Source organism: Rhodnius prolixus, unplaced genomic scaffold, assembly GCF_049639745.1.
Source record: "Rhodnius prolixus isolate KJV_2025 unplaced genomic scaffold, Rpr scaffold_2, whole genome shotgun sequence".
NCBI classification, from domain to species: Eukaryota; Metazoa; Arthropoda; class Insecta; order Hemiptera; family Reduviidae; genus Rhodnius; species Rhodnius prolixus.
Genome location: NW_027411592.1, coordinates 27360536 through 27382399, shown reverse-complemented (window position 1 = coordinate 27382399; position 21864 = coordinate 27360536). Strand labels below are relative to the sequence as shown.

Here is a 21864-nt window from a genome sequence, read left to right as displayed (position 1 = left end):
TTATAACCTGATAAGGTGTTAACTACCACTGGAGAGATCTTTTTAAAGAATGATTGTAGTTGCGGCTCCCAAACCATCCTCAATAACAATTTTTTTGAGAAAGCGTTTTGAATAACATAGGAAGGTATTTGTACGTAAATAGCAAAATTAAACTGCGATTTCAGTACTTCCTTTTAAGAGGAGTAAGAAAAATAAACTAGGATTGCAGTACTTCTCCCTAAAAGGCAAAGAGGCAAAGATTTTTTAATCGAACAATTCATTGATTTAAATCGGTTCACTCATTGATAATTTAAACGATTGCAGTACTTCCTCTTAGTAGGAGCAAGAGAATCAGCAACGTAGAGGAGCTATAACCACTTATTCGAGCTGAATTTTATCAAAATCGGACTAAGCGTTATAGAAATATTGGTAATAATAGTTTTAGAAAGGGCCTTATTTGGGTGGGGCAAACTCCCCTCCTTATGAGGCACGGTGCCGAGACATTTAATGTGCAAATCTGTATAAAATTTCGATTCGAATGACACTTCATTCATAAAAATCGGTTCACGTGTCGATAATTTGAAACGATTGCTATTCTTCCCCTTAACAAGTGTAAGAGCTGATCTCCGCATTAATGTTACGTAGGGGAGCCCTAACCCTATCATCCTACCAAATTTTATCAAAATCGGGCCAAGATTTACAGAGTAATTAGTAATAATAATTTTGGAGGGGGCTTTACATAAAGGGGGCTAACTCCTCACCCATTCGATGTACAGCGTCGGGACCCCCAAAAGGCACATCTACATAAAATACTGAATCGAATGACACCTCATTCATGAAAATCGGTTCACGCGTTTAGGCGCTACGTTGTTTACAAAAAAGGTAACAACAAGAACAACAACAACAACAACAACAACAACAACAACAACAACAACAACAACAACAACAACAAGAACAAGAACAAGAACAAGAACATTTTTTGAAAAAGCCGTTTTTGCTCATTTTCGGCAATTTTTTTCTCGAAACCTATTAGATCTGGGTGGTTACAAAACAAATACAGTGATAAAGGAGGGTTTGCCCTATAATTTAAAGAAAATTTGGGAATTTTATCTTTTATAGAAAAAGAGAAAAAAATTGTCAAAGTTGGGTGTTTTTCAACTGATGGTCAACCCTTATACAACTGTCCTACCGGACAGTTTTAATATAAGGAAATATTGCATGGCTAATAGCCGTCTGCAGGAGTTGGTACATTCATTAGAAGAAAATAATAATTAATAATAATAATAATAGTAATAATAAAAGAAAAATGATGTCATGTAACAGTGAAAGAAACATTAAATAATATTTTCACCAAATTTTATAATGTAAAGTAAAAAATAGAAGGAGCAATATAGGTAATAATACAGACATAAAAATAATTAAAAGAAGAAACAAGCAAATTCTGACAATGAAATGCAAAGTTATGATTGTGTTGATTTCATAATTACATTAATATAAAACAAAAATTGAAGAATAAACTGACCACTTCTAACCAGAATAACTATGGATTTAAAAGTTTTGAATGGAAGAATCGTCTCCCTTAAGAATTTTAATTCTACGGCTCCATGCTTTTCTGGAAAATTTTACAAGTGGGTGATAGTCTAGAGAGGATAGCAACTCACTTAATCTCGGACACTCTGCCAAAAAATGGAACAGATCCTCCCTCACTCCAAACGTACATAATGTACAAAGTCTCTTATCCTCCTCGCTGTCTAACCACGGCACACTACCCACATTTACTAACTCGCCTCTCAATCGGAAGAACCATCTCAAATCAATCAACTTACTTTTGTTATCCAGATTCTTACCAAAATAGGCCCCAAATTCCACTTTAATAGTAGTCAGTTCCCTGTAGAGGAGGAAACGTTCCGTATTTTTAGCTCTTCTAACATATTCGTCCCTAGAGGTTGAGAGGATTTTTGCTCTTAACAACGATAGTTGTGACTGCCATTGATCGTGACTGGCCAATGAAGTGTCAAACTCCACAGAGTGTTTCTCGGCAAGATTCTTCCAGCGTCCAAAGAAAGCTGTGTTTCTCTTAATTACTTCGAGAGCTACAATACGAGACAGTCGAAACGAGGGTAGGGCTAATACTTTAAGGCAATATTTAAAATGCAGGTGTAAAGTAAAGAGGAATAAAGGGGCCATGGCGGTTTCGATATGGAGAATGTAATTGGGGGTACAGGAAGGGAGTGCAAATAGTTTTTTAATAAAATACCGCTGAAATTGTTCGAGAGCGTCAAATTTTTCCCATCCCCAAACTTGACATCCATAACAGACAACCGCACGTGAAGCTGCATTAAAGACTTGGAGCTTGGCACTTAATGGAACCTCATTCTCAGAGATAAAGCGAGACCAGATACTATTAATTCCCGCTTTAGCGGATGAGATTTTATCATCAAAGTGAGGCTTAAAAGAGAGGCGTGGAGTTAATGTTACTCCCAAGTATTTATACTAATTTACAGTCTCCAAGCGTGTGCCTTTGTAATACCAACGCTCATGGGCAGCTGGACGGCCTCCTTTCTTAAAAACCAGTACTTTAGATTTAGTAAGATTGAGATTAAGGTTCCAGCGGTCGCAATACTGCTCAAGAAGGTTAATATTCCTTTGAAGTAAAACAGGACTATCTGCCAGCAACACGTCATCTGCGTATAGGAGGATGTTGATTTTGGCGCAGCCAACACGTACACTGCTCTCCAAAAGCAGCGGTAGGTCATTAAGGAACAGACAAAACAGAATAGGGCTAAGGACACACCCCTGTCTGACTCCACAAGCAACTTGGAAAAAATCTGAAATCTCATTTCTGCCTCGAACTGCCGACCTCGCGACAGAGTATTATGACCTGAGCGCCTGAATAAATTTAGAAGAAATACCTACGTTAAAAAGTTTATACATTATGAATCACGATCAACGCAGTCAAATGCCGATTTGAAGTCTATAAAGAAGCTATAAAGTTTCTGCCTGGGTCTTTGAAAAGTCAACTGTACCAGATTGGTTAAAATGAATAAATTATCCAGAGTCGAGTAACCGCGCCTAAAACCCGCCTGGTTTTCACACAGAATGTTATTATCTTTAACAAATAACTCTAAACGGTTTAAGAGAAGTCCTGAAAAGAGTTTAGATATAGTGTCTAAACACGAAATGCCTCTATAATTAGAGGGATCATTAATGCCACCCTTTTTAAAAATGGGAAAAATTATTGACTTACTAAATGAGTGAGGAGTTATACCTGAACTGTATATATAATTAAACAGTGACAGGAGCATATCTAAAAACATAGAAGGAGCATTTTTATAGTATTCAAATGTTATACGGTCGTGACCAGGGGCTTTATTGTTCTTGGAGTTATTGATGACAACAAGAAGTTCCTCCATAGTAAAAGGCGAATCTATTAGCGGATCAACGATACAAGGCTCCGCATACAAAGTGAGCGCAGCTCCCCCCCGCGGATTAAGCAGGTTGCGGTAGAAACTATTTATCTTAATAATTTTTACGTAGAAGAGAAATAAAAATTAAAAAACATTTCGTTGCTATAAGAACGTTGTGATCTGTGCTATTTTTATTTTGTTTTCATGGTAGGCTTGAGCTTGCTGCTATTATTGCTACATTATTAAGTTGTCAATTAGTTTTTGCAATTGATTTATGCTAAAAATATTCTTCTCTATCGCGTGAAATCGGTCACAGCTTTGTGATTTTACACCAACTGGTAAGGTTTCTCTAACATTACATAACCAATAATAAAATTTTAAATGATGTATTAATATATTGCTGATTTTTGTGAGAACAGTAAATTTAGTAAGATCATGCAAGCCTGTAACCATAACATGCGGTGGGATTGGGTCTCCAGGAGGTTTCATTCTCTTGGAATAGAGTCTCTGAATTTCGCTGATTCTGTTCTGTTCTTTTACGGAGTCGGCAGCTGTTAGTTTATAATTTCAAATTCCACCCTGGTAATGGAGCTCATTACCAAAATTGGGAAGAGATCGCTGTGATATAGTTTCGCACGAACCAATAGTTTTCTAAGTTTACTAATAGTTCACTGCGATGGTGGGAGATCAATTGCATTAAAATCTCCTGAGGTGCATTGAAATGTTGAGCCTTACCACATGTTGAGGTGCATTACGTTGGCATAGTCACTCGTCAGTTTTAGACGCCCCCACCAGGTAGAATAAGAGTTGAAATCTTTTATCAGCATTACAGAATGAAAGCTGCGAGAGCTGTTCTCCAGGTACCTTTGGCCCAATAAATATCTGGTCGATAAACATAACTAAAGCGACTTTCAGTGGTGCACCTACACTCAAGGCACTAAGTTGTAAATTACAATAGTTCTTAGATTTAGTGGTCCGCTGGAGGTATTATCCCGTTCAAAGACGAACACAGCACAGTGCACCCTTCCACCTTTGTATCTCTTTGCTTTGTAACAATGTACGCTGGAGGCGCAACCAAATGTTTGGTATTCCGCCACCATTCGGCGTATCCCATCATTATTATTGTCTTCGCAGTTCCATTGGATAATAGTCTCAGAAATTTAATAATTGTAAAGGTTATCGTTTCTAGCTGGTGTAGCACTTAAGCGACTGACCACGCGCTCTTCTCTGGCGCACTACTAGTGTCCGTAAAATCTTTTATATAGTCGAGCATCGCGGACCATACCATACATTTCACGTTTTATGTCTACTTTGGCATACGATTTGGTATGTCTACTTTACAGAATAACAAAGCTTTCAGACTTCATTTTGTGTCAATTGAAATCAGACATACGAGTATTAACTGCAAATTGAAAATAAAATGGTTCATTTTCAGGATGTGTGCTGAAGAAAGACGTATTATTTCTGACTAATGACGAGGACTCTGCCGAATTCTTGCATTACCAGTTTTTTGAAGTACCTATTTTCATCCTATTTGGAATTATTGGTGGTTTGACAGGAAGTGCTTGGAACTGTTTAGAAATGCAAATCTCTTATTGGCGTCAGAAGTACTTACTTAACATAAAATCTAATATATAATCTATATATATAATTTGTTGTCTGTGAAATGTCGAGCTTTTGCCCGACAAATAGCAATATAATATAAGATCTCCCTGAAAAGTACATCTTCCTCTTACGCTGTTTCAAGAGAATGAATAACCAATCAGTTAAGTAAGAATAATTAATATATTTATTTTTGGAATTTCAATCCTGAGAAAAAACTGTTGACCAAATGTTTGATCATACAGTTGTTACCGAATAAAATTCGGGTAACAGAATTTAGTTATAATTTTAATTTTAAATAATTTAATCTATAAAGCAAATGCATGCCTAGCATAAGCAATACGTAGTTTTTATGCACAAAACAATAGAATAGAGTGAAGGTGTACTTCGGACTGCTGACAAAGGGGGAAAAAAAAGCAGAGCGGCGCATAGTTAAGAGGTGTGAGAGTCAGTGAGCGCTGGAGCTCGGTGCGAGGCACATGGTCACCTTTTCCTGCAGCTAGGCCGGATTTGGACCTCTAATTTTCCTGGTTGGGAAATTAGGGAAGTTCTGGAATGGAGAGGGCTAGGAGGACGGTGCCGGAAAAAGCTCTGGAACAGCGTCGTGGGGATCCCGAAGAAAGAAGACAGCGGTCACCTCCGTAAATATCACTCTATGAAGTACACCAAAAAGAACAACAACCCGGCCTGGGGTAAGTCCCGTTTTGATTCAAACTGTTTCCCGGAGAAGCGTCTTCTGACAGGCTCTGTTTGGATAATCAAAGAACTTTAACTTTTCTTTGAGTAGTTACTAGTTTTACTATTTCGATTCTTTCTTTTGTTGCATGTAATTAATTTTTCTTTGTGGTATTAAGGTTTTCATTATAAAAAGTGTTTCTAGTATTTTTGTGTTAACATTCAGCTTTTATATAAGTTCTAGTTTTTTTTGTCTGTGTAAGGAAGCTTCCGTAATTAAGGTAATTAGCGTAACGTTCAAACTTGAACAAGTAAACTAAGTTGCATTTGCCATTATTTCTGTTTCTTTGTGCTTAATAGTTTTTAATATACGCATTATATACTGCTACTTGCCTTTTCTTTGATTTTCTTCCTGCTCCCCCTTCCCCCGTAGGTTTCGCCGTTTACTACGGAAGTTCATGTTAAAACGGCGTGGCGCCCAAATATAACGCAGGTATATATATATTTCCAATTTTTATACACTTTATTTTATTTTTTTTTATTTATCTATCTCTGGTGCCTACACCTCGGCCCACCCCGTCACCACTGCAGCTACGCCAGGGTAGCGGAAGTTTAGCGTAACACAGTGTAGAATTTTGAAGTTTTGTTTTCGTAACTTTCACTGAAACGGCGACTCTCCAATTTTTCCTAAAACAATGTAAAACACGAAAACCAAAACAGACCTTTATTGGTAAAATTTTTGGAAAAATTACTTTTGGGGAGTGTTGGAGAATTCGAGAGATCAGTTTGACTGACGAAAGCATTTACTAGACGAAGATGCTAAAAGGCGTTCGGCACCTGCCAATGTATATCTATTTCTAGCCAGACGAGAATTTCGCGTGGAAATCGAATGAAGCTAATGTCTAAAACTGCTCTCGAAGTGCAAGACCAACTCTAAATGATTCTAGAGGAAGAGAGCAAAAGAAATTGAATCAAAAGAGAATCGATTAGAGCAACTGTAAGAGGAAAAATGGTTTTGGAAAAAGATCCGATCTAATTTAAGAAGAGGTAAACAGTGGTAGGAATCTCAGAAAAGAATTAGGTGTACCTCTGAAAAGCAACTGCTAAGTTGACAAACTTGTGTCCTAAAGAATTCGATAGTAAATGAGGGTAAAACGCAGTACTCTGGGTGGTTCTGGTGTCTTCACTACTTTTACTGAAATGCTTAAAAATAATAAATAAAATATTGTTAAGGTTCAAGAGTTAGTATTAGTAGCAAAATTAGAAGATTCATGTCAGAACCGCGAAAAATTACCAAATTAACAGCCCAAGATAGACCCCCTAAAGTGGCCAAAATTACTTGCGGTGGAGAAAGTTTTCAGGTTGGTGTAGAAGCGAAATGCATTAAGTAGAATTTTGCATAACTACGAGGTATGAACCTTTTGCTTAAAGTTTTTAGTTACTTGTAATAACTGATGTGGGCCCTTCAGGATTGAAGTTGCGCTAAGCAGAGTTAAAATTCGCAAAGAATAGAAAAAAATGCTGCATTAATAAAAATTAATGATCAGTATAAGAGATGCCATACTGCCAAGAGTGCAATTGCAATTTAAAAGGAAAACTGTAACTGTATAGGCAATAAATTTACAGGGGTTAATGAAATCTACTCATTAACCAAGTTGATATGAAGTTCTAGAATAAAAAATCTAAAAAACCTTTCAAACTATCAGTACAATATCAGAACAAAATTAATTTCAAAGCTAAGCTCACCAAAATTGAAATGCTCAATACGAGCAATGTCGACGGTTAAGGTGAACAAGAATGATTATGTAGAAAATAATCAAATAACCTACAGATGTTGAGTGAAAGGAGTATAAAAAGAATAATGGTACTCACAACCTTGAGATCGGTATTTTCAAGATAATGAATTACATGAAACATGAAATAATACTTAATACTTAATAATAACAGCAAAAAGGATATAGATCTTGCTGAGAAGCACTAAAAAGAGCGAAATCAGCACACCAAGCGACAAAGCTAAGATGGCGTACATCAGTGAACGGTGTGTGCCAGTCACAGAAATCGAAATCGCCGACTAACCAGCTGATCGCCTTCTACTATGCATTGTATCTCATGACAAATATTAATAATCCTTTACCAGCATGATTTTTTTTTTCAATTGAGAGTAAAACAGTATAATTTTACAGAAAAAATGATTAATTTGAGTAATTCGATGGAAAAGTGTTAATCTCCTGAATCAACCATAATTAAAGTAATTGACGCAAGAAGCATTGACACTTTATTAAGAAATTAGCGGCTTGATGTGTGATTCTTGTATTTATGCAAATGAACGAAGATGTCTGACTGAAATTAATGATGTAAGGCAGATGGTTGCTTATAGAGCAGAAGTTTAAGTTTTGGCTTTGAACTGGAAATCTGTTGAAATGTCTCTCCCTCTAGAATCCTCCTTCAGCCTTTTTGTTAGCTTAAGCACTGTGGTGGGGTTTAAGCTAAGCCCATATGTCTTGCCTTGCAGGGCAGAACCTTTTCTTACGCTATTAAGTATTACCGATAAAATTCTTTAAAGCCTAAACCTTGATGGACGATATTAGCCTGAACCTGCAATTACATTTCATATTATTAATATTTTTTTTTGTCTTGTAACAGGTATGTCAAGAAAAATATAAGTAAGCTTTTAGAATTGGCATGTATTTTAATTATAATAGCTACATTTAGCTTCATCTGTCTTATCACTATGTCAGACTGCATACAAATTAGAAAAGGAGAGAAACATGAATTGCACCCAAGAAAGGTGAATTTTTGAAAATTCCTTATTTTATTTTTTTTGTCACTGTTGCTGTTATTAATGTTATATTTGATGAATTTAAATATGATAATGTCCACCAACGACGGGTAAGCATTTAAGGATGTAATCCTGAGATCAATCTTAGGCATTGATATGCTTCTCTCTAAATTAAGAAGATGGCTGCCAAACTAAATTTTTTACTTTGTCTATTGCGAAAGCCAATGCCATCAAACATATAGACAATATATTTCGCTTCTATAGGAAGTTAGATGATACTTGAATTTGTTGAGAGCTCTTTTGTTTTACAAAGTTAGGAGCTAAAGTACAAAGTATAATTTAGTCACTCATTTTCCGCTTACAGTGATTCTAATTGAGTACTTTATGGATGCGTTGGACTTGAAAGTCTAGCGCTATTAAGCAATATTAAGACAAAAAGTTATTTAACTATTTCAGCCTTACTCTTCGCTGCAATTTAGTTCCGCTTTTTATCAGCTTAGATGTGAGTTGGCATTTTACGTTGTTCTGTTAACCTCAGAAAGAGGAAGTATATCGATCGAAATAGGGATTTTGCTGAGAATGAACACTGTGATGTCTTCTGAAAGTGAAAAAATATTTTTATGTGTGAAACAGAATATCTGTGAGAGAAACGTTGCACAAGTTCAAACTTATGACTCCAATTTTTCATCTTAGAATGCTAAATGCGTGCAAAGACTTAACATTGAAACATTTTTTCTTTTTGATTCTTTGGAGTTTTTCTGTTTTTGAGGTATGGCAGTTACTGAAGCTCCATGTTTAAAGGAATCAGTTTCTCTATCTTTAAGGGATTCTATCTTTACTGAATTGTTCTGTGGTTTTATATAATTTTATCGTTAACAACTCTGCTTGATTTGAAATGTTTATTCAGACAAGTTATTTTAAAAAGGTTTTCTGGGGGAGTTGAGTTTATTTCTAAAATTGAAGTTATAATCTCTGCGATCGGTTGTGTCACCGCCAATGCTGCAGTATATGTATACTAATCATTTCACATTTATGAAAAGTGTACTCACTTAGTTAAAGTCATTTGAATAGTCAGTTAATTTAAAGATAAAAAAAATGTAAAATGAAATATTGCATTTCGAAATAATCGTGTTTTTTTCTAAGATGTTTCGCATGACTAAAGCTACGTTTGGAAATTTAAGGCACCACGATAGCCGAGCGATTATAGGCGAGGACGCGAAGCTACGATTATGGTATATTATGCTACCGGGTTTGATTCCCTGTCTAGTCGAAAGAGTAATGGTTTATATGAGTACGAAATGGTTTTGCAGAACAGTACGTTTGCTAATCCCACTGCGCACTACGCCTAATTTGGCTGCAGGACGTAAAGCCTGCCTGAAACAATAGGTATTACCTTACTTTGCGATAGGAAATTTACAGTATACATTGTATTATATTATATATATGACTATATAATGTACATTTTCCCATTTTCAGATGTTTTGTGCTGAAGGAGAAATTCCGACGATGATGCTATTTTTTTTCCAAAAAGATGTTTCATTATTGACTTGTCTTATTTTTGGCGGTAAAAATCAAATTTAATTTAATTTTTTTTTTTTGTTCTCCTTGCTAGTTGAACGAAACTAGCCATGTGTGTAATTGCCTAGAAAGGTAATGATTATGTTCGATGTTATTATTTTAGAAAACACAATAAAAATTAAACTGCACAACTGCACAGATTGTTTCGGTCTCATCACAAAACATGTGATGTTAGCTATGAAGTTGAATGGGTGCTAATTGAAGCGTGCACTGAACTATTACTTAAAACTAAAACTGTGTAGTTGAAGGCTACTTATCTCGCTTTGGAGCGGGATACTAGGCTTCCTGCGTGCTGTAGATAATGCCAAGAGATGAGGCGGTGAGTGAAGATAGAAGGAATGGGTCTGTCCATATTGGTCGGTTGTATCTGTGTTGTGATGAATTAGGAGAGTTAATTTGAGGGATTTAGGGAGAGAACTGTTTAAGAAATGATGTTTTCTCACTTCCTGAGAACATTCGGGGGCGCATTGGCCACTACTCCATAGGTGATAATGGTGTTCATCGATCTTCAGGTAAATGTGGAATTGCTCCAAGATATCCCTGCCATAGTTCTACAAACCATAAAGACGTCAGTGGTCTTATACAACTCTTTTCTTATGTGACGAATACTGGCACTCGACTTATAAAAAAAACGTTTAAGGACTGATCGGTATAAGCGCAAGGACCGAATTTGCCATAAAATAATAATTAAATTAAAATAAGTAGAGGCAGTTATACACACACAGGCTTATATAGGATGTTTACAGACACAACTGACCAATACGGACAGACAGTAATAGACATAGGCCAGGCTCATCGATTTGTGGCGCACTAGACAAAACTTAAGTTCAGCGCCCTGTAAATTGTACTTATCACCGAACTAAAATTTTAACTCGAAACATTTTTTTAATCTCATCCCCTTCCAAAAACGAACTTCCCTAAAAAAAAAATAAAGTATTAATTATAACATGTTTATATTATGTTCATACGAAGTTTAGGGGTGCTAATCAATTGAATCTCATTCAAGAAAATCTCAGAATTGAAAAATCCAATTAGTAGAGCAGCGCCACCTTTTGAGAAACTCTGAATTTAAGCAACACATTAAATTGCCTTAAAAGTATTTATAAGCGACAGTACTTGCATTTACTGAAACAGTACTTTAACGGAAACTTAAGTATCCCCTCCTCCCAGCAATGCCCATTATCGGATAAGTTGTGAACTTTGTTCATGTATCGGTACATACACAAAACGAACTTCTAAACAAATTTTCTGCATTTTGCTTCTTGGAACAGACCGTTGAAGTGAGGCACTCGTGTCTTAATGGTTTGCAGAAGTATGGGAGGATATCTTGTAGCTATTCTACATTTACCCTATGCTCGATGATTCCATTATAATTTATGGAGTGGTGTCTTGGGCAAGCAAGATAAAACTGGCCCAAGTCCAAAAGCGCCATGAAAATTGTAGAAAGAATAGTCTAGAAAGTACATCCATCGGCTCATCCTTGCTTGACAGGTTCCGTTATGATTTGGGTTGGAGGTATTCTTTAGACCAGCGTTTCCCAACTTGTGGTACCACAGGTGGTACGCGAATTGCTGGTTGGTGGTACACGAAAAATAATCAATAATGGCGGACATAAAAAAAAAATTAAATCATAAAAATATAGAAACGTTTTCCTATAATTCATAAAAATTATTCTAATTAATAATATTATACAGTAAAGTTGTTAATATGTACAGCAATAAGGTTAGTCTGTCTCAAGATAAAGGAGAAAATATAATAGCACATTTAACAGGATTAACATTGTCTTTCATGGATTATTTTCCAAAACTCGAAAACACAAAAGATAATTGGATTTCAATCCTCCTTCTATAAAGAAAATTTAAGAAAAACCATATCACTATTAATAAAAGATAAAGAAAATTTAATACAATATCATGTGACAGAAGTTAAATGATAACTATGTAAAAATCTGGTTTAAGAGACTGTTTTAATGAATAAGCTCAACCTAAGCAACATTAAATTTAATTGTTACTTACAGGTAGTTGAATGCTTAAAAAAATTAATTTAGAAGATTTGGGTTCATTAGAATGCTTATATCATAAATCTAATATTTCTATAATAAAACAGGGAACATTTGCACTTAACTGATTTAAATAAAGTAAATAACATTATATTTAATATATTTGGGAATCCTCAAAATTCATTACAAAATGTTGAGTCAACAATATTTAGATAAATTCATTTCTTTTCAAGTTATAAGAATTCATTCTGAAATAAGATTGGGTGGCCATTATTTTATTAAATTTAAAATCAATAATGTAATTTAAACAATCAAACCCAAAGATCATTGTTTTATGTGTAATAAGAACGAGCCGGAAACATTAATTGTTTATCAGCTGCCCCGTCTATGAAAATTTTAGAACCCCACTCCATATCAACAAATATAATAATCCTTAAGAAGAACTTTTAAATTAATTAATAATAATTTTGAAAAGAAAATTATGTTCGCAATTTTTGATTATTTAAAAAAAAATTAAAACTAAGACCTTACACTTTACAAAGTTTGTAAAGTGAACATGAACTTGAACTCCTTTGTAACAGATACATTGTATCTCTACACCAATAAAGATAATAATAATAAAATAATGCACTCGGAATAACAAATTTCACGAAATACAATCATTTTTAAGAAGTGGTCCAATTTACTATGATGTACTACCGAGTGGTACGCGAGAGCCAAAAGAAAGGTATGGAAACGCTGGTTTAGACCATTTACTATACGGATGGATGGATGTAAGTACAACAAAACAAAGGCACGCGTTGGGTTGAATAAAGATAAATTCCTCAAACTGATAGTAATCGTCACTGGCATTGTCGACTCAGAGCGGACCTAAATAAGTTGTCTGCTGGAACGTATTAGTACTTGCAGACTTTTGGGGTAGGTGGAAGCTCCAATAAAGGTACTCTCTTTAAGATACACCTAGGAAAGTACCATGTGCGGGAGGAGAGATACCTTCAGTGGAACTTTGTCAGATCCTAAGATTTCCCAGGCATACGAGACCGGAGGGGATGCTGAAGGGACTCGGCTGGCGGAGGAAACAATAGGTCTCAGTGCTCACTTACCACCTCTCAACAAAATTCTTTCTCTTACCAGAGTATGCTAAAACCTGACCAGCTTACCAGAGTAAAAATTAAATCACCCTAAATTATCATTTCAGTTTAACGCACGTCTCCAACATTTATATACACACACCTAAAAAATTAAAGGGCCACTTTGTATTGTCGTTCTTCCAAGAAAATGAGTACAGTTTGGAACATGTTTTCAGGGGATATATTTGTGGGAAGATAAACCCTCAGATCTGTCTCAAGAGGCTGTTTTTTTCTTTGACCATTTTTCTCCTTGTTATCTTGAACTTTGTTCATATTGATCGATATGGGGCTATTTCTACTCTATCAGTCTTTAACGTTGAGTCGTGCAGGTTTTACTGGTGTTTGCTATTGTTTTATGTCTTATGGATCTCCTGCAAGGTTTAAGGCGGCATCTTTCTGAATTTGACATTGTAGGGCTGTAACATTAATTGAGGAAGGCCGGCGATTGGGAGTGAGTCATTCTGTAATCCAGCGATACAGGGGGAGATACCAGGAGACAGGAGGATTCACGAGACGACCACGTCAAGGCCGGCCAAGATCCACATCATTAAGTGAGGACCGATTCAAGCCCTCAGAATTCGCCAAACCACTTCACCTGCTATCCATAGTGACCTCAGTCGTGCCACAGGAACCGTGATTTCTGCTCAAGCGATTGAGGAAAGGTGGCCTGCGTTCCAGGTACCCGATAAAAGTGCCACGGTTGACCAGAAGACACAAAATCGCCTGACATCTATTAGCCAGAGACTATCGCAATTGACACGTCGGGCAATGGAGGAAAGTTTTCTTCTCTGATAAGTGCAAATTTACGCTGAACAGAAATGATGGGCGAATGAGAGACTGGAGACGAAGAAACAAATGTTTTCTCCCTTTTACAATACAACCAACGTCACCTTTTGGAGGCGGATCAATTTTGGTTTGGACAGGAATTTCTTTCACCGACAAAAGTGACTTGGTTGAGTACGCGAATGGAAGTTTGACAGCTCAGCCGTACATCAATGAAGTGTTACGAATCCATGTCCGCGGTAGAGCACTTACTGGTGGAGATCACTTCATTTTCGTGCATGATGCAGCCCGCCCTCATGCCCTCATACTGCAAATGTGAGTACGTGAATTCATAAATGCCAATAACATTCTGACTCTCGGCTGGGCAGCTTGTAGCCCGAATTTGAATCCGATTGAACAGTTAAGATTGGGAAAAAACATTCGCCATCGTCCTGACCCGCCACAGACATTACCAAAGCTGGAAAAAGTCCTAAGAGAAGAATGGGAAGGAATTCCACTAAAAATCATCAGGCGCCTAATAATGAGCCTGCATAATGAACAACGTATGCATGATGTTGTTCAAGCTCACGGTGGCAATACGAGGTATTGAGCACGCAATCAAAAAGAATTTCAAGTTTTTCTGTATTAACTTTTTTTTTTAAATTTTTGCACAATTTTAATAAATTTTGCCTAAAGTAAAAATTTATCTCAAAAATTGGCATAACTTCTTTTCCCCATCACTAAAAAATCATCCAAAAATGATACCTAAGATTTCATCTATTTCAAGTATATACTAAGCACAAATTATTCTTAGAATAATTCTTTACTGGAAAATTGGTTCCTAGGCCTCTCAAAGCTCGGACCGACGAGAATGTACTTACTTCTGCCCTAGATTCACAATTCGCGTCCTTTTAAGTTCATTTTAAAAACTCTCAAAGCGTGCTTAGTTCATGTCCAATCTTACCAGTTAGTTCATTATTAAGGAGAGTATGAAACAGATAACGTTTGAGCATTATACATTATTGTAATTACATTATAATTAACTCAGTTTTAATTTTGTAATTTTGATTTCAAATAAAAATACCCTTTGTCCAATTAATCAGTTTGTTAATTCTAAAGCACTGGTTTTTCTAAAAACTGAAGAAGTCATCAGCCAAAAAATAGTATCAATAAAATAGAATTGTAATATTTAATTATATTTCAGAGGCAACATTCGGAATGAAGGCTCTTATAGTGTTATTGATATATTACTTCACACTATCTGCTGCTCTTATGGGAGCAAGCATTTCCGGTGGAATTTTCATTCCCAGTATGGTTACTGGAGCAATTTGGGGGCGTCTCTTAGCGGAATCACTACTGATATTGGCCCCACAAACGGTTAGTTTTTTTTATGAACTTTTAGTTTTTAATAATTGGCTATATTATAAGCTTGTCTTGCCGCTTTAGGCAATTTATTGCACGTATGCCCTTATTGTGCCCTTCATGTTTCTTTTCCCGAGTGTCACAAAAGATATTTTCCCAGATTAACGTTGGGAATTAAGTTAGCACGGACCTGGTTGTGAAGACGGCGATGAGAACCATTACATATACACCCACCTTCTCAGTAAAAATCTGCTGCCTAAAATAGAACTGTTTCTTGTTAGACTGTGGAGTCAAGTTTTTTAATGGGACATTGATGATTGTGAAATATTATTTATTTATTTTTTTTTAGAAAGCCTGGTGTCGTCCACAGATGTACGCTTTTTTGGCAGCAGGAGCCCATATAGGCGGGACAACTAGAATCTGTTTTAGTATAGGTATAATTCTGCTTGAGTCTAGTGGACAAACGTCATTTGGCTTGCCAGTATTTATTGTCGTTGTTACTACCAAAATTGTTGGTGATATGTTTACACATGTAAGTACAAAAATAATATTTATTTATTTATTGTATAAGACAATAAGTCGTTACAATGGAATTGTGTTGACAAACAATAACATAAAATAAAAGTACACTTTTAACTTAAACATATAAAGAATAACTGAAAATCTTTCTTTAAGAAATAAAATGCTTAATATAAAAACCAAGAAAGAAGAAATAAAATAAAAATAATACATCTTACAATAACCATATTTTTTAAAATTATATTTTTAATAACAAAAACATACAACTACTAATAATGAATGCACTACTAAAAAAAAACAAATCCTGCTAAAAAATACTAGTTTAAGAAAAAGAAAATAATAATAGTAATCTCTCTATTTTTAAGGAAAAATTAATATATTTGTACGGCAGGATAAGGCTTTTTTGGTTCTGATTCGTAACGACTCTCTCCATGCTAAGCTGGCCATCAAAAACTTCCCTATAAAGTGTCCTCTTGCCTCTGAAAATACAGGGCAAACGGCCATCACGTGAGTGCCATCTTCTTCCTCTTTGTTGCACAAACATTTTCACCACTAATTTTAAAACTTACATTGTATATAGTAAATTTTGAAAAATGTTTGCCATTTAATCTCAGCTGAGCAAATAGGTGTTTATATTTTAGAGGAATATCCTACAGGAGATAAGGTTGACACACTATTTCGTTAGGAATTATTGCATGCAACTGTCAACTATAATTAGAATTCCTTGCTCTGAGAAGATCTTCATTAAATAAATAAGTCCTATATCTATCAACGATACAGACTAGATCAGATTTACAAAAATTATTTGGCCACACAAAGGATGGAATGAATTTATTGATTAAAGTTCGTAATTGTGAGTACCAGTTGAATTCATGATTCATCCTTTCAAGGTGAAGGTTCACCAATGTTGTAAAACAGATTTTCGGATACCTGGATCTGTCCATTTTTTCTATTTTTAACAACCAATTTAACGTTAATTTCAAAACAAACAGGCTTAAATTGACATCACCAGTTTCTATTGAGGAAATGAGGAGTACTTTGGTTAACATTCAAGGTCCTTTTAATAAATCTACATTGTACAGCGTCCAAATCCTCTAGATATCTAAGGCGCCATATAGGGGCACCATACAACAAAGCATTTCTAATTCTTGAATTAAAAAGATACATTTTTGATTCCCAAGATTTTAAATTATTTTTATAAAAAATATTAAACCATTGCAGAGTTGGCCTTCCTAACCGCTTCATCTTTAGCTTCTTAAAAAAGTAAAGATCTAGAAAATGTAACACCCAAATAATTAAAATAGGAAACCACCTCCAGCCTAGAAGAACCAAAGTAAAAGTTTTCCTAACTTTTAAGTTTCCCCGCACCGAATTTCAAAACTTTCGTTTTGGCCTTATTAACCTGCAATTATTTCAAACTTGAAGAGGAATCTAATACTTTTGATTTCTTTCTTAGATCGGGGGGCCTATCTCCAAAAATAGTATTAATTGTTTACTTAGTATCAGCAAATAAATAATTTTGCTGAGAAAGGATGGTAAGAAGTCTTTAATTTAATTATTAAATTGAATTAACTCTGTAAATGTTACGCAGATGTTTATCGAGATATTTTGCCACCAATCTTAAATACTATTACCTCCAGGTTATTTCCTACCTTTATTACAACGTGAGCTGCTATGAATCTTCGGACAAGCGTTGATTCATAATGGGACTCAGTGCTCTACCTTGCATTTTTATAAGGAAACGTAAACATATTTACTAACAGTTCATGCACATATAAATACCAACAATGAAGAAGTATGAAACTAATCAGAGTTAACGTGAAAAGAGGAACCAACAGTAATTGCTAATATGGCTAGGTACTTTTTTCAGTTCTTTTTTCAGAAAGCCTTGGAGAGCGAAAAAGTATATTGATGGTAGAGAAGTTAGATTATTTTTGTCTGTCTAATTCTGGTCCACATAAACTGCTTTACTCCACATTTTTTATTTATAATTTTAAAACGTTTACAGCCCATCTATCATTCTGAATATCTGATGAAAGGAATGCCATTTTTAGAAAGAAAGGTTCCACCAAACTGTTCTTGGATTCAAGTACGAAATATAATGAATAAAAACGTAGTAGCTTTACCACAAGTTACAACTGTTGGAGCTATTGTGCATGTTTTAAAAAATACCAAACATAATGGATTTCCTGTGGTTGATCCAGACTTCAATTCTGAAGAGGTAAATGAAATTAAATTCTGATTAAGTAATAATACAAATAATATTTAAAGAATTTGAATATTCAAAAAGACTTACAGAATTAAAACTGAAGTACGTTTTTCTGAAAAACGAACAAATATTTAAGTTATATAAATTACTTAATTGGCATTCTCTTGGAGCTCTTTGTCCGCTGAGTAATCAAGTAATGATTGATAAAGGCTTTATTATTATTAATTATTTACACATAAATCAAACAGCATTCAACCAAAATTTACCTCCAGCTGCCGGCCGTTAGATTTTTCTTCCCTAGAACCTTCTGATGCCTCACTGTCGGAGTGATGAATTGCCCATCACTAAACACTGTCCAGAGGCCGGCTCTGAAAAAGGTTTCAGGTGCCAATAACCTCAGAAATAGATACGTCTTAAATTTTTATGTATATTTACACTAGTTTAACATAATAATATTAATAACATCTTAACTTAATCACGGACAGAAGCATAGTTTTTTGTATTAATTAAAATAATGTACAATCCCAAAGCTTCAGTTGCGACTTTCCTAAACATCCCACAGTGCATTTATAGTGAATATGTTGTAAGAGTGATGTACAGTGGAGTCTATATTATTATAAGGAGGACAATCTTAAAAGTTCTCATTTTTTCACTAAACTTATCTCTCGATTTTACATGACAATTCTAATTTTATAAAAGTAGAAAATGGCACAAATGATTACAATGTTTTCACAGAGAAGATACTACCCTGTCACAAGAGCTGCTCAATAAATATTTGGTGCTAAAAAAAACAAACCTTTTTTAAAGTAATAATTTCTTGCCGACCCGTTTATAACCTAACAAACACACAATGGTTAGGCTACGAATGCTGACAATTGAACTGAATCTTGAATGTCTGTTGACTCATCAAGCTGTATGGCAAATTTTGTGTTTTGTTTAATTCTTTCCATTAATTGTTGAAACAGGTCCTCAGCAATTTTTGTAATCCTTTTACAAACTATATCACTTGATTATGGAATTTTACGCAGTTCATCTGCAGATTAGTGATGGGCTATTTGAGCGGACTCGTTCCATTGGAACGAGTCCGATGGTGGAACGAGTTGATTCAAATCCCTATTTTTAAAAAAAGTGATTCCGCCCCGCCCAAAAAAATTTAGGCAAATAAAAATGAAAATGAGGCAGCAGAAGGTTTGGAACGATTAAACATAAGAACAAATGTCACGCAATTTATTATATTATTATATCATTAAATGTTAGCTTTCCCAGTTAATAACAAAACTATATTTCTTTAACACACATTGAGTACTATCCCTAATTTCCAATTGCTCTGATAAATATAAAATTAACAACGTAATACAAATATTAACACAAAAATAGGCTAGTCAAATATAAATTAAAGCAATGCAGTTTTGTCATTATCTAGCTTGACCACTAGAAGACTGGAGTTAACTTACTTCAAGAGTATTCAAGGTAGAGAAACGGAAATGGGTAGGAAATTATTCCATAAAAATTCTAACCCTTCAAAATTATAATTACTCATAATATTTATTTACTAGGAATTGAATATCAAGCTTTAAAAATATTATCTCATTATCTTACGAAAAGAAAAAGCTGTGTGCTTAATCTTTAACATAGCGCTGGACACTCTTATTCTTATCTTCATTGGGTAAGTTTGAACGTGTACATGTCAGCTAGACGGTCAAAGTAAAACTGGGCCAAAATTTAGTATTACCTAACTGGTTTACTTAGTGTAGTATCCCTCCCACTCTATCACCTATTTCACAAACATTCATCGATTAAAAATATTTTTTAGTTAAATATTCGTTTCATTGGAATACAAAAAACATTATAACGCTTTCTTAAGATGATTTGAATTTTTAAAATTTGTTTTTGTCCATTACTCTTATAAAATACGAAGAATTTCAAATAAAATATAATATACAAACACAGAATGATCTAGTGTGCAGGTGGAGTCAGTCGTAGTTACCATGACAACGGAACCGTTAAACGACTCCGGCCCAGCTCTAGCATTTTCATTGGTTAAATCCACTGGAGTTGGTGGAGTCGAATCCGGAGTGATTTAAATCCTTTTGAAACCGGACTCGTTCCATTTTTTCGTTCACTGAATCTAGCCAATAGAAATTGCTGGAGCTGGAACCGGAGTTGTTTAACGGTTCCATTGCTATGGTAACGAGGACTGACTCCACCTGCACACTAGATCATTGTGTTTGTATATTATATTTTATTTGAAATTCTTCGTATTTTATAAGAGTAATGGACAAAAACAAATTTTAAAAATTAAAATCATCTTAAGAAAGCGTTATAATGTTTTTTGTATTCAAATAAAACGAATATTTAACTAAAAATTATTTCCAATCGATGAATGTTTGTGAAATTGGTGATAGAGTGGGAGGGATACTGCAGTAAGTAAACCAATTAGGTAATACTAAATTTTGGCTCAGTGTTACTTTGACTGTCTCACGGTCATGTACACGGTTAAACTTACCCAATGAAGATAAGAATAAGAGTGTCCAGCGCTATGTTAAAGATTAAGCACACAGCTTTTTCTTTTCGTAAGATAATGAGATAATATTTTTAAAGCTTGATATACAAGTCCTAGTAAATAAATATTTCTTTATTTATGAGTAATTATCATTTTGCTTGAAGGGTTAGATTTTTTTTTATGGGAATAATTTCCTACCCATTTCCGTTTCTCTATCTTGGATCCTCTTGAAGCACATTAACTCCAGTCTTCCATTGGTCAAGCTAGATAATGACTAAACAGCATTGCTTTAATTTTTATAATTGACTAGTCTATTTTTATGTTAATTTTTGTGTTACGTTGTTAATTTTATATTTATCAGTGCAATTGGAAATTAGGGATAGTACTCAATGTGTCTTAAAGAAATATAGTTTTGTTATTAACTGGGAAAGCTAACATTTAATGATATTTTTTACAATGTTACTAATGCATAGGGTAAGTACAGAGACCGGAATCGGTGAACGAGTTGTTGGAATCGATTCCAACCCTGGAACTGATTCAAATCCAACGAGTCCAAAGACGGACTCGTTCTGCCCATCACTACTGCAGATCTGCACACTTTTTTCCATGTACCAACTTAGTAACTATAAATACTATGGGTTTTAGAAGTTCCTCACCAATTGTAAAATTAAAAATGATGCTTCATAGGACGCTAATAAGTATTTTTCTTGGACCGTAACATATTTTTCAAAACTTAGTTTTTCTTTTTTTGAATCTCTCAAAAGCTTTTCAAAATATTCGACTGTTTTATTTGAGTGGGTAGGTATGAGGTGTCATTCGATTCGTAATTTTATGCAGATGTGCCTTTTGGGGGTCTCGAGCTGCACATTGAATGGGAGAGGAGTTAGCTTCATGTATGTGTGGCCCCCTCCAAAATTATTATTACTAATAACTCTGTAAATCTTAGTCCGATTTTGATAAAATTTAGCAAGAAGAAGTGGTTAAAGCTCCCCTACGTGACTTTAAAGTGCCATCTGCTCTTACACTACTAATACTACTACTAGTACTAATAGTACTACTAATAGGAAGTACTGCAATCGTTCAAATTATCGACGCGTGAATAGATTTACGTCATTAAATTGACATTCGATTCGAAATTTTATGTGGATATAGCTTTTATGGATCTCGACATCTACAACATTAGAAACGAGTTTGCCTCACTTAAGTAAGGCCCCTTTTAATAATCAATCACCTTCGACGAATTTTGATAAAATTCGAGGAAGAATTGGTTTGAGTTTTAGTGCGTCACATAAAAAGTACCATCCTACTCTTACAGCTATTAAAGATAATTATTGCCATCGTGCGTATTTGAAGTTTACCT

The 21864-nt window shown here is 34.8% G+C and overlaps 1 protein-coding gene and 1 long non-coding RNA gene across 5 annotated transcripts in view; one reads left to right on the top strand and one right to left on the bottom strand.

The window, feature by feature from the left end:
- LOC141449343 (H(+)/Cl(-) exchange transporter 7-like) overlaps window positions 1–21864 on the top strand; it is a 51181-nt gene that overhangs the window by 22676 nt on the left and 6641 nt on the right. For all 4 annotated transcript variants that reach the window (XM_074118701.1, XM_074118700.1, XM_074118699.1 and 1 more), the window contains 6 exons: window positions 4822–4993; window positions 8307–8451; window positions 9919–10006; window positions 15116–15288; window positions 15623–15805; window positions 17801–18013. In XM_074118701.1, coding sequence (XP_073974802.1) covers window positions 4822–4993; window positions 8307–8451; window positions 9919–10006; window positions 15116–15288; window positions 15623–15805; window positions 17801–18013 — 974 coding nt within the window. The remainder of the gene's footprint in view (window positions 1–4821; window positions 4994–8306; window positions 8452–9918; window positions 10007–15115; window positions 15289–15622; window positions 15806–17800; window positions 18014–21864) is intronic.
- On the bottom strand, window positions 15669–19560 carry LOC141449345 (uncharacterized). The gene is made up of 4 exons (XR_012455468.1): window positions 18798–19560; window positions 18268–18369; window positions 18089–18113; window positions 15669–18005 (listed from the first exon to the last, which is right to left on the bottom strand). It is a non-coding gene; the product is annotated as an uncharacterized lncRNA (long non-coding RNA).